Source organism: Pleurodeles waltl, chromosome 5, assembly GCF_031143425.1.
Source record: "Pleurodeles waltl isolate 20211129_DDA chromosome 5, aPleWal1.hap1.20221129, whole genome shotgun sequence".
Classification (NCBI taxonomy): Eukaryota; Metazoa; Chordata; class Amphibia; order Caudata; family Salamandridae; genus Pleurodeles; species Pleurodeles waltl.
Window position 1 is genome coordinate 907,759,053 of NC_090444.1, and position 13,737 is coordinate 907,772,789.

The 13,737-nt window shown below is 40.5% G+C and overlaps 1 protein-coding gene across 1 annotated transcript in view; it reads left to right on the plus strand.

The window, feature by feature from the left end:
- ENTPD6 (ectonucleoside triphosphate diphosphohydrolase 6) overlaps nucleotides 1-13,737 on the plus strand; it is a 296,348-nt gene that overhangs the window by 150,917 nt on the left and 131,694 nt on the right. Inside the window, exons 8-9 of the mRNA XM_069235036.1 lie at nucleotides 4,216-4,295; nucleotides 11,062-11,126. Coding sequence (XP_069091137.1) covers nucleotides 4,216-4,295; nucleotides 11,062-11,126 — 145 coding nt within the window. The remainder of the gene's footprint in view (nucleotides 1-4,215; nucleotides 4,296-11,061; nucleotides 11,127-13,737) is intronic.

Consider the following 13,737-nt stretch of genomic DNA (forward strand, 5'->3'; position numbering starts at 1 on the left):
TTTCCTAATAGGCAATTTCTGTACTTGAGTGGTGTCCGTCAATCCAGAAGAGACTTATACTTTGAGGATAATCACAGAATATTTAAACAAGTTTCAATCAGACTCCTTATATGTAAACGTATTTCATTTGATGTCATGAAAATCTGCCAAAGGTTTGCCCCTCTTGAACATACATTGGACGTCCCTGCTTTAAGGCCTTGAGAAAATCACTTTATCTAACAGGGCCTTAAACAGTCAGATAACAACTGAAAGCTGTGAGAAGCTTCCTTTGAGGCATTCTGATGCAATACAAATACTTGCTTTCTTTAAACTATGAACACTTAATGCATTTATTAAACCAATTTACCATTGAACTTTTGATTGAAGCTGCTAGCTGTTGGTACCTAAGGCAGTTTGATAAGTGGTGTTTCTGCAGTGCTGGTATGCAGTACTGTTCTTTCTTAGAAAATTAAACGTCCTTTTATTGACTCACCAGTTGCTTGATGATCCTTTCTCCAATGAGTATGACCAGAATCATCAATCCCTGTTTTTCTTTTCTCAAACCATACTATTCTGAAGGTTTTTTAAAATCATTAAGGTTCTTTGTACGTGATTCTTTCTCTTTCAAGCATGGTCTTTTTCCATAGGCATGACCCACTATCCGCTTTTCAACCATGTGATTCATACTCCCAACAATAGGACCCTTTTTGGGATATTCCACCATGTGGATCCCATTCCTTAACTGTCTATGGTCTCTGCCATCATTCAGCACCTTTTCCGAACAGCTGGAGCCTCTACAAGCTCCTCAAAAGTACGATTTCTCCTACTAACTGCTTGAAAAGCTGTATGAGCTTTTCCGACATGTGAATCCTTCTTCCATAAGCATGACTGTTGGACTTGGTCCTATCTGCAGGGTCACCCAAAACTTTTTGCCTGCACCCCTCCTGTTTTCTGAATTTCGTATTTGTTGAAATCAGGGCTCTGTGCACTTTACCACTGCTAACCAGTACTTAAGTGCTTGTGCTCTTCTCTTAAAACCTAGTAAGATTTCCCTACAACTGCATGACATATTTAATTTACTTGTAAGTCCCTAGTATAGTGGTACTGCATGTAACCAGGACCTGTAAATTAAATGTTTATTTTTGGGCCTATAGCACTCCTTGTGCTACCCCCTAAATTCGCACTCTAACACATCTCAGGCCTGTTATTGCAGTCAGTTGTGCAGTATTAAACCGCCAATTTAACCTGGCAAAATAAACCTATTGCCAGGCCTAGACCTCCCTTTTTAATAGGGATATGTTACTCCTAAGGTAAACCCAAAATAGCCGTAAGGCAGGGCGTATTTGTGTTTTAAAAAGCAGGACATGTGTTTTTACGTTTTACATGATTTGACAGTGAAAAACTCCTAAATTAATTTTTTACTACTGTAAGGCCTACCACTCCCTTAGGATAGCTTATTACATTTATTAAGTGTTAACGTTTGATTGGGAACAAGTAGAAATGCCATGTTTATACTCAAATGAATTGTAATTTAAAATCATATTTTATTTTCAAGTCTGATTTGAAGTCATAATTCTGAAAATGCCATTTTTAGAAAGTTAGAATTTTCCTGCCCTAACCATGTTGACTGCCTGTGCCAGTGTCCTGGGTCATTTGAATGTGAATTACCCTTCTGTTGAGGTTTGTGTATTCCTACCAGACAGTGTGGCAAAGGAGACTGGGTGTAGGCAGAATGGGTCATCCTGCTTGGATTGCGGGGGCTGAACTGTTTGCTACTCCACTTACATTTCAAAGGGGCTTGCCTCCAGCATACACAAGGGAACCTGACACTAGTTTTTGGGTCACCCCAGAGCTGTTGGAGCCTTGACAGTGGAATAGAAGAACCTTTCGGAATCAGATGTGGGAGTAGCCTAGAAGATTCCCCAATTTCAAAGACTGGCACCATGTATCCATTTTAGACCCTCAGAACACCTCTTAAGTACACTCCTGGACCTGTGGACATTACAGAAGAAGCACTGCCTTTTTCCGCAGGGAACCTCCCTGATACTTGAGGCTCGTCTTGTTCTTCAGAGGTTTGTCAAGCTGCTACCAGAGGACTGTCCAGCTACTTAAGGCCTGCCTTGTTCAAAAGAGGACTTCCCTGCTGCTTGAGGCGGTTTACCCTGTTCACCCAGAGACTGCTCTGCTGCTTGAGGCCTGCCCTTCTCTGTGAGAAGGAAGATTGATCTGCTCCCTTCACCCTAGGCTAACCTGAGTGAATCGGAGGATCAGTAGGCTGACCTCCTGTTCTGAGCTACAGGGCCACAACAAGCTCCAGAAGCCTTCCTGCTACTGCCCTCATGACCTGCTAAACTGGACCTGCCTGGACCTGCAACCAGAACTGCCTGAGCTCTGCTAGACTTAGTCCCTGATCCCCAAAAGCGCCTCCCCATATCGTGGACTGTTGACTGGCATCAGAGAGAACTCCTTCTTGCCACTTTATTACTGTTTGTGTGCTACATAAATACCTTTCACATTGCCTCTAAGTTAAGCCTAACTGCTTTTGTGCCAAGCTATCAGAGGGTTAAGCACAGGTTAATTCAGTGGCTTTTGTTGGTCACCAGATAAGGTTTGTAGTTGTCACTTGATTAGGGTTATTACCCCACATCAATCAATAATCCAGTTTCTTACAATGACTGTGTGGGGTTTTTTGCGTATATGATTTTTCTAGCCTTAATTTAGACATGTTCTCCCTTTTATGGCTTCTGTACTTCACAAACTACTGGTCAAGTTTTTAATTCAGTCTCTGATGGACCATGCCATGCTTGTTCTCAAGTTCTTTCGAATTAACAATTGAAGACATCCACAGCTGATCAAAATTCTAGCAGCACATCTTGTTACTAAAGTTTCAGTGAAAGCTCATGATACTCCCATTCTGTTTTTTAGCTTCACTGTCTTACGAATTCAATTTAAATCCATGTCTTTTATTCACAAAGTGGTTCATGGTCAGGCTCCATCTCTTAAAACAAAACGTGCAATATATGGCCCAACTCGCACTTCACATTAAGGTGGACGTTTTTCCTGAAATATGCTAGTCTTCCTGTAGAGGAAGAGCTTTTTTAGATCTCGCCTGAGATGGGGAATTAGGAATGATAATGCATGCAATTTATTTTCTTATGGTAGCTCCCAAGCACAATTTCTCACGCATGGTGTGACTGGTGACTATCCAGATTTTCCCGACAGTGAATGTAGTTCAGTTTGGTGCAATAAAAGGTTCATGTTGTACCAGAATTAAAGTTATAGAGTACGCTCTTCTTAGAGCCGTCATACTATGGGGGATCAAGGACATCGTTAGAGGGGCAGTGAGAGAGTGGGACATCCGTAGTAGCTGATATCAATGGCACTATAATAGAGTGAGGTGAATGGGAACAAGGAATGGGTGATGATGATTGGGTTTCATATACCACATGAGATGGGAGACTGAGACCTGGATTGGATGGTGCAGGCGGGGTCATGAACACTAGTTGCTGGGGCATGAGGGAATGAAGAGGCATCAGAAGTTATTGCAGGCAAAGAAAAGGAATTTGGAAAAAGTGTGGCAATGTGTGATGGGCCAACTAGGAGAGTGTAGGTCTCCGAGGCCATTTGGCTGGGCTGGTGCTGCAAAGGTCAGATAATGTCATTGACATAGAGACACTGTTAGCAAGAGGAGGGGTAAAAATGATATATTGTTTTTGGCTAGTGCTGTTGACTGCATCAGACAGACATTTCACATGGCGAAAACCTAATATCTGTTGCAACTGGTCAGGATAGCTTTGAGCAGGTTGGTATGCAGGCTACTGCATTGATCAAAGCAGTGGTTCACCTGTTTACTGGGATTCTTAATGGTTATGTCACCTTCTTGTGGCATAAGTTTGCCAAATAAAGCATCTGTATCAGTTGTTGTTAAAGCAGAACACACAACCTAGAGAAATTGTAAAGATAAATCTAACTGGAAGTGAGACAATTTCCTCTTCCATATAAAAAAAAAGAAACGGGGCATAGTCACTAGATAATCGATCTCAGCTTCTTGCATAAGTGAAAAGATAAATTGGCACATTTACTAATAATAGGCCGCACCTCAATGTCCCCCCGCAGTGGCACTGTGACTACGTTTCTCTGTAGTATTCTGGCTTGTTGCAGCATCAGTCTACATATTCAGGTGTGCCCGAAAGATAGTGGAAGTAAATTCTTCATTCCTGTTTTTTTGGTTTACAGAAAACTCTCCAGTCATCTCCTGAGGGATACATCACTTCGTTTCAGATGTTTAATACTACTTACAGCCTCTACTCATACAGGTTTGTTTTTCATTTACTCCTTACTAGCAAACTTATGTGAGAAAGCTTGAAGGAACTTGATGCTGAATTATTGTTTTGTTCTGTCCATAGTAGACTCACTAAGGGCCAGCAACTCCAACATAGGTCTGGTGAAGTGCTCCCTTGTGCAGTGGGTCTGTCCTGACAGACTGGGTTGAGCTGTACCTAATGCAGCAGTACCAAGCCTGGTATTCACATACCTACTCCCTATGTAGAGTGGTGCCGTGGACAAAGAAATAATGAACTGGAGTGTGGCCCTCAGTACTTACCAGTGGCTGGGATTGGTTGAAGCATTCCACCCATCCTAGTTTGTTTTTAAAGACACTGACAACCTTGGTACATCGGTCGGTCTGCAGAAATGGGTCATCAAAATGAAACTGTCATATATATTTTCCAAAGTTCAAGAGAAGCTTCTATGGGGTTTCTTATATCATAACTGTGTCTACCTCGTTAAATACAGTGTAAAGAAAAATGTAATACTGTTCGGGAAACATTACTTATTATGTTGCTTTATGAATGGAGTTTGGAGAATCAGAGCAGTAGTAGAGTTCGAAATGTGGTTCAAACATTGCAAGGTAGCCTTTAAGAAACAGGTAAGTTGTAAGTGTGCATCTGTAAAAGTTATCTTATGCAGATTTACTGCTTGTTTGTTAGTCACAAACATTGGCAGTAGTATGCCTTGAAAGCTGTGCCCACTGCAGGTTTGCAGCCGTACTGTTGATAATGTTGTGTGTTATGAAGTAATAATGAGACTTCCATGAGTTTTAGTCTTTATTCCACCAGCATATCAACCACAGCTCCAGTATGTCGTCCCTTCTCGCTTCCAACCGCCAACCTCATTTCCCTTGTAACCACGGCAGCTTAAGGCATCATATGGAATACCTGAGTGTCATAATTCCTCCCAGCAAGGATAGGTTAAAACATCTCCCCATTTACAAATGTAACAAAATAATAATAAATGCAAACAAACTTGAACTATCTTGAAATATCAACATACTAAATAATAGAGAAATACAACAATCATGCATAATTGTGTAACTGTTAATTACACTGCAAGAGAAGGAATTAATAAAGGTAAGAAAAATCCATGTAAAGTATCACACAGTACTACAGCATGCAATAAAAGCATAAAATCATTATACCACCCTTAGAGCATAAGAAGTATAAGTAGTATATTCTCTTCGGAATATACCATTTAAGCCCCACATTAACATAACACATACAGTTAAATATAATCCTCCAGGTGCTTAGGTCTTTTGTTAGGAGGGTTACTGCGGCGGAGATCACTTTGATATACCATCACTCTTTTCATGATTATCAAGATTTCAGTACCCTCATCATTGCTTCCACTACTCTTTACATCGGACAAACTCTTTGCTGTGTCCGTTGCCAAACAGGGCATACTCCTAACTCCACCATCATTCACCACTACAAAATGTTTCCGTACTTGGAATATGTTTCAGACCCCGAAATTTTGATTTGCTTTTCAGAGACTGAACGTAACTCTTTATGAAAACTACATCTCCCACTGTCCACTCTTGACCACGTGCCCTATGTTTGTCAATAAACTGTTTCATGTACGTCTGGTGGTGAAGTCTAACAGTATGGGAGTCAATTTTATGTGTTTGTTTCTTGACATCCAACCAAGAAGGGTTCAACTTGCTACATGCTAGCCTGCCTTATAGGCACATAAAAGGAGATATCTTGGTGACCTAACTGGTTGTATTCCTATGTGCCCAGAGTCTCCCCCCCCCCCGAGCGAGTACAACTCTCGACCAACCAGTTCATGCTTTCCACTGAGCTATTTGCTGGGGGAGAATATAAAGCTATATGGTAGTGTTTGATAGTTAGGTGTTTAAGAAGCTTTCTCATTTCAAGAGATACAAATTTCACTCCATTTTCTGTTATGATGGTCTTAGGCACACCTTCTCAAGCAAACACCTCTTGTAAAAACTCAATCACATGATTGATACCACTGAACTTACACAGCTTGCTGTAAACACCCTTAAAGGAGTAGTCTACCAGTACTAATACAAATCTCTCAGAAGGGGTTAACAACTCGGAAACAGGCCCACCATGTCTAACCCTAACTTGCTCCAAGGCTCAGTTGGAACCTCAACAGGAGATAGAGGGACAGTCTTAAATGATTTGGCTTTATCACTACCAGCACATTGTATACAATTTGTAAACACCACTTCACCTTGTCTGTCCACCCCAGACCACCAGTAACATTCTCCTACTCTCCACTTAATCAGATTTCTTCCCAGTGCCCCTTGTGAGCTAGATTGACAATCTTTCCCCATAAGCCTGATGGTGTAATCCTACTCTCTCCTTGATACAACTCTCCATTGATGATGCACAACTCATCTTTGACTCCCCCAAAAAGTTTGGCTTCTTCAACATTGTCACTAGGACCTGGCCAACCTTTCACACATACTGCATGACTTGCATCCTCACTCCATCATTTTCCACTTCAACCACCTACTCTGTTTTATTTATGGCTGTCTCTTTGACCCACCTAACCTGGTGATCAACCACATCTAGACCACAACTACTTTCCACTGGTAACCTAGACAAACAATCTGCTCATAAGGTCTTGGCTCCCCGCAGGTATTCCTCATGATAATTGAACTCAATCAAACTTTCTACCCATCTCTTTATACAAAGTGTGGTACTGTCAGTATTTCTGCAGCCCGATAGCTGAACCAGAGGCTTGTGGTCTGTTATTAAAACCGATGGTACACACCCACAAGAAAAACTTGAAATGATGCACAGCCTAAACACTGTCCCACGCTCAGTGATGGAGCTCCTCGCTGAGAGCGAGAGGCAAAGGCAATCACTCTCTCTTCTCCATCCATGACTTGGGATAAAACGGCTCCGAGACCTGTCATACTAGCATCAGTTGTATGGTATGTCTTTATAGAGGTGTCGAAATGCCCCAAGGTAGGCATTTTGGCCATATTTTCTTTAACTTCACCAAACGCATTCCTGCAATCTTTTGACCATTCAAAATTTGCCCCCTTCTTAAGGAGAACCCTAATCGGTTGGATCACGCTAGCAAAATTATGGATGAATTTACCGTAATGTTCTGCAGGACCCATAAACAACCTGACCTGGTCATTGTTGACAGGAGCGGGTGCGTCCAAAATAGGTCTTACCAATTCCATCTTAGGACCTATCCCACTCCCTGAAATTGTGTGACCTAGGTAAGAGACAGAACTGACCCCAAATTTACATTTTTCCTTTTTAAGTGTAAGGCCACTGTCTCTGAGACTTGTCAACACCTGACACAGTACAAGATCATGTATGTCTTTCCCATACACCAAGATATAATTTCCGAAAAACATCAGTCAATCCCTTTAAGCACCATTTTTATTAGTCTTCGAAAACATACTTCGGCCGAGGCCTGCCCAAAAGGCAACCTCACAAATCTGAAAGCCCCTAGTAGTGTCACAACCGATGTTAAAAGTTTTTAATCTTCATGTAGTTATACCTGATGGTAAAGGGCAGAAAGATCCATCACACTCAACACTCTGACATCTTTGAGCAAGACCAGTGCTTCTGCTATATTGGGCAAAGGCTGGCGATCCACCCAGATATTCTTGAGATCTTATTACCAATATCCTTAGGAGCTAATACAATTGGGGCCAGCCATTCTGAGGACTCAATCACCTCTATTACTCCCATGGACAGCAATTTTTCAATTTCCTCCTGAAGAGGTTGTAATATCAAGTTAGATACTATTTAAGAATAATCCTGTTTTGGAAGTTTTTCAAAAGGCCTAACTCATCCTTAAATGCACTCTGAAACTCTTTGATCACTGCCAAACAGCCCTCTTCCTAGCGACTAAAAGTACCTGTTCTTTCGAATTTGGATTCAGTATGATTCCTAAATCTCTCTGATGTCACCATCCCAGGAGATTATCACCACGCTTAGCCACATAAAGTTTACCAAGCATCTCTCTCCCCTTGAAGTTGATGCTCATGATAGTATAACCAATCAGATCTATAGTTTCTCCCCCATAACCCTCTGCTTTGTTATCTGGAGGCAGTAATTCAATATTCTCTTTCCCATAGATCCTCTCCCAATTCTTGTCCCCAATAAGGGTAAAAGGAGATCCATAATCTGCAAGTAACATTTTTTCCTCCAATAGTCTTTGCATATTCCGGCATTCTCACCTGTCCTCCATCAACTTCTCCCTTTATCTTTTTGACACTTCTAGATGGAATGGAGACTTGTAGAATACATTTTTGGTCAGTCTCTCTGACTTCATGCATTTCTCAAACTTTGTTGTGCTTGCTCACCTGGGCGTAATGTCCCTTCTTGCCACAGATTCTACATGTTGCATTACGTGCAAAGCAATTAGTGCTATTCCACAAATGGCTTGAACTACCACACTTGAAGCATTTGAATTTAAAGTCTTTTCCTTGGACCAGTCCTTTTGCCCCAGAGGGTTTGACTGTTAATTTATTATTGTCTTTGTTTATTAAGACCTTCACCAATGTCCTTCATTGATCCTGAACTCTTTACTCTTTCCACTCTTTCTACGGTAATAGGAAGTGTGCTTCTCATCTCCTTAACCCAATCAGTAGTGTGTTCCATTCCTTCTACTATATCTACTACTTCTGCTGAGGTGAGATTTTTTTGTTAAACGTTTTTCTTGAATTCTAGTATTGTTAGTGCAATGCACAAGGTGGTCTCTGATGAGTAAATCAGATAGGTTGCCAAATTCACAAGTGCGCACTAAACCTTTCAAGGATGCTACATAATTGCCCACTTTCTCAGTTTTTGCCTGCACCCTAGAGAAAAACTTGTGCCTTTCCATTACCACGTTAATATGTGGACCAAAATTCCAACATGAAGGACATTTCAAAGACCATCCCTAGGTTGGCCTTCAGCATGTCCAACCATAATCTCGTCAAGGCTGTCATATATATTTTGCCCTTGACTCTCTAAGTTATGTAGTAAAATTATCTGCTTTCTCGCAGCAGAAAACGTCCCCCCTCCATAGCAATCAAATGTGAGTCAAAAAGTTTTTTCCATTGTTTCCAAGATAAGAGTCTGTTAAAAAATTTATGGAGGTTGTGACATTGCAGGCGCTGACATTCTGACCTGTAAAGTAAGTGAACACTAAACTAAAACAATAGGCTGATTTAACAAGTCAAAATAATAACTGTCTAAGAAACAGACTAAAATAAAAACTCTGCAATTAACAAGTTAAAATAAAAATCTAATACAATAACAGACCACCCAAAATTGTTTCCCTGTTCACAGAGAACAAGTAAACTAATATCCAAAAGTAAACCAATCAGAACTCAGTCCTATTTGGAACCTAAGCAGTGTTGTGGTTAGCAGTCTAGTCCTTAAAGCTTAATTTCCATATCCATTCATCAGCGTAAGTTCAGGCTAGTTGGCATACTTATTCAAGCACCAGAGCTGCCAACATTTTAGTTCGGTTGGAGCGTTTCAGATTCACACGTTGCCAACGTCAAAGGAGTGCTGTGCACATAATACGATATACTTAATTCAGTAATAACTTCGAAGTGCCAAAATGGGTTCACATTCTTTAGAAATGTTGAGGGGTGCTGGTGGACATCCTGCCCCTCACAGGAACTCGTCGCCAGTGTTACGAAGTACTTTTTTGTCTTCAGAGGTTGGTAAATTTTAGGGGTAGAAAGGACTTTTAAGGTGCAACAATGGGTGTAGTTTAGGCATGGTGAAGGCTTTTTAGGGTGTAGGGATGGATCGAGTTTAGGAGTCATGGATGGTTGTGGAGTTGAGGTGTCATGAAGGCGTTTGTAGGGGGCAAGGATGGGTCACTTTTAGGGGTTGTGAGCGGCTCAGGGATGGGTGGTGTTTAGGGGTAGTATGAGGTCAGGAAATTAAAAGCATCTAAAGTAATTGCTTGACAATGTAAACATTATAAATCTGAAGTAATGTTCCCTGAAGTAAAGCGATAAATATCCCCTACAAAAATGTTTTTGAAAGTAAGACCTGCAACCATTTCAATTATGCCTCACGTAAGCATGTTAAAGCCAATTTTAAAAAAGGCATTCCATTAATTGGTTTCTATGAAACGGTAAATGTCATTCATCCTGCAAATTTCCATTAAATGGTTTAGGTGAGATGGTTTCTCATGAATGATATTCCATGAAATTGTTTTTCTCTGAAATCGCATATGAAGTGACTCACAGCTGTTCATGATATTACTGATTGAAAACATAGCAGCCTAAGCTAGAGCTGCTTTACATTCTTTTAAAAATCTTAAATCATCGTTGTAGCCTTCTGACTTCTATAGTTGGTTCTCTCCAAAACAGATTATGGAACCTCTATTAGTAGGCACAAATGTTTTCTCACTACCATCCATCAAGGCACTAATTCACTCTAAAGCAAAACGTATATGCTGTTGCGTTCACTTCATCCACGTTACACTGGAGGTCTAAGATCTCCATCACTTCCTTGTGGGATCCAAAATAAAGCTTAAACTAGCACCCATCACTTCTAAAGTAATCCGCTTTCAATGTCGGTATTTAAAATTGACAGTGTCAAAATATGTGACAAATGATAGATGTATACTTCGAAGAACTTGAGTTAGGAGGTAAGTATTTTATTTATCTTTCTTAAAGTAATCTATAGATATTTTACAAAGCAGTGCATTTAGTACATATATTTCATTTAAGAAAATCAGTAGTTACATTAGTCGAACACAATAATGTCTGTGATTAAATATATGTTTATCTCTTTACAGTTATCTTGGACTTGGTTTAATGTCGGCCAGGCTCAAAATATTAGGAGGCTTTGAAGGACAGCCATGTACGTAATATGCTTGGCTTTCTATTTTTTTAGTAATTGTGGAAATATTGTATTTCCAGTTGATGATTTTAGTTTCATACAGCTCTGATGCTTGGAGGGGATTTAAGTAAAGCACGTTCTCCATTGTAAGCTCTCTAATGAAAGTGTCACCATTATTTATTGAACTGTGCCGGGAAGTGATTTGATTTTAACTAGTACTTGGTATAAATGTTATTATCCTTAACCTGTTTGTATCCATGAATTGCTGCTTGAGTGAAACAAAATTTTCATGGGTTCAGTCAAGTGTAAGCCAAAAATATTTTACAACTTCAAACTGTAAGAAAATGTTGTGCTTTTGTTTTCATTATGAAACGTTTGTTCTGTCTAGCTTGAATTCAAGTGATCTGTTTTAAGCTCCTGATGCTTTTATGCTTCAACTCAGACTGAGGAAAATGTCTTGTGGAAATGTGTGTAAACCAGTGACATCCTCTCCCCCTTATTGTTCGTCCTAGCATTGGAGCCCTTGACAGTGTGGGTTAGGGGAGACCCGCTAGTTCATCGGATTACCTGGGTGAGCCGTGGGAGGAGCGTATATCCCTATACGCAGATGATATTTTACTGTATCCTGCAGACCCAACATTTACTATTCCACGATTCCTGCAGATCCTCCGCATCTTCTATTCCTTTTCGCTGTACACCATTAACTGGTGAAAGTCCCTTATTTACCTACTAATAGGTCCCTCACCCACCCTTGGAGCGGAAATAGCGATACCCATAGTAAATGAGGTGTTCAGATATTTAGGAGTCTATGTTACTAAACACCCACTGGCATTTTACCAATGAAATTTGATTCCGATTTTAGAGCGATTTGAGGCTGGTGTACAACATTGGAATACCTTGGCGCTCTCTCTTTTGGAATGAGCGGCAATGTTCAAAATGATGACAAATTACACTTCACAAAACACCCCATATCCAGTGCCCAATTTTGTTCCATAAGACAGGCTGCTCTATGGCTCTGAGGAACCGGTACACTTCGCATAGCACTCCAGAAACTAACTAGGGGAGTCTACGATGGAGGTATAGGGCTTATTGATATACAAAAGTACTACTGGGCCTCACAGATGACAGTGAATAATGACTGGGTGCTCACTCCAAGTGAGGAACCAGTTGTGAAGATCGATAGACTTGAGTGGGGACAAAGAGAGGTATACAGGGTTCATAGATGATCCTTGTTTTATGTCACTACGACAATACAATTTGAAACCATAATTCTTGGCATGATACAATAGAAGAATTAGCAGCTCTGTATCTTCCCCTAAAATGGTAGTGGATGAATGTTCGGAAGACAAAATCGAAACACGAACAATATCAACATACAGCATCTCCAACAGCATGTTGCACGGTACACCCATGCTACTTTACCTTTTGGCTAGGAGTAGAATGATTAGCTGTTTATTTTTGTCATTTGACAAGAACTTATCTTTTTTGCCAACAAACCTCATATTTTTTGTAAATTTGACAGCTGTGCTCATCTGAGAATTCCATCACCTTCTGTGGGTCATGTCCTTGATGGATGGAGAATCGTCGTAGCCATCAAACACAATCATAGTTTGCCCAAGTGTTGAAGCGTGAAAGTAGCGTAGGAGTTTATCATGTTTGTGCCACAGAATGCATTGCAATAGTGAGCCACCATCTATGACATACTATTGAGTAAATTGTATTTCAACAACCTCCGTGCATAACTCATTAGACTTCTTTAGTATTGCATGTGCTAATTGAGACTTAATCAGCCTTTCTTAACATACTGCGAGATTCAATTAATGCAGGAGGGAGCACAAAGCTCGCAATGCATGATATTTGCAAGATTCAGGTCACTGGAAGCAGCGACTGTCATCATTTTTTGAAACCACAATGCTTGAGCTATCGCAATATCAGCACCTACAGTACTTGTAACAGCAAAAGCAGATCCTAGCATTTTGACTCTGATTTCTTAGCTTTGAATGTGAAAACTGGATTCTCCTTCATTTTGGTGACTATTCCATTGCTAATGGAATGATATATATGTACGTTAACACTTGCAGGAGCAGTAACTCCAGTAACAATGTTACTGATAAATGTGTCGGAATGGAATGGCGAAATGGGTTTCAGCCGATCATAGATCTTCTGGATATCTATATTGTCTCTGATTTGTCTTGTTTCACCAGTGTCTTTATGTTGTTCACTAGTTTAAAATGAAACACCAGCAAACTCTTGCATTGATATTTTGTAAGTGGAGCACACTGGCATAGAAAGCATCCATATTGCCCTTTGAATCTCTGTAAGTCCACGTGTCAGCCGTCCTCTGCTTTTAATGGTACACATCAAGACTTGTTCAATCACAAGGCTGGCACCCAGTCCTGCCCACAATCTGTTACTTCTTCGTACAATGTACAGCCTTTTCTTAAAAAGTTTGTAAACTGAAGTATTTGTAGTATCCAACATGAGCATATTCTGCAGATACAGGTATATTGATTTTAGATAATTGTGGTGGCCAACCGCTGCAATAACGGGCAGACATTCCTGCATTGCTTGCAAACGCAGATTCTATGAGCCAGTCCTGTCTGCAGCAATCAACTTATGTATAGTGGTAATC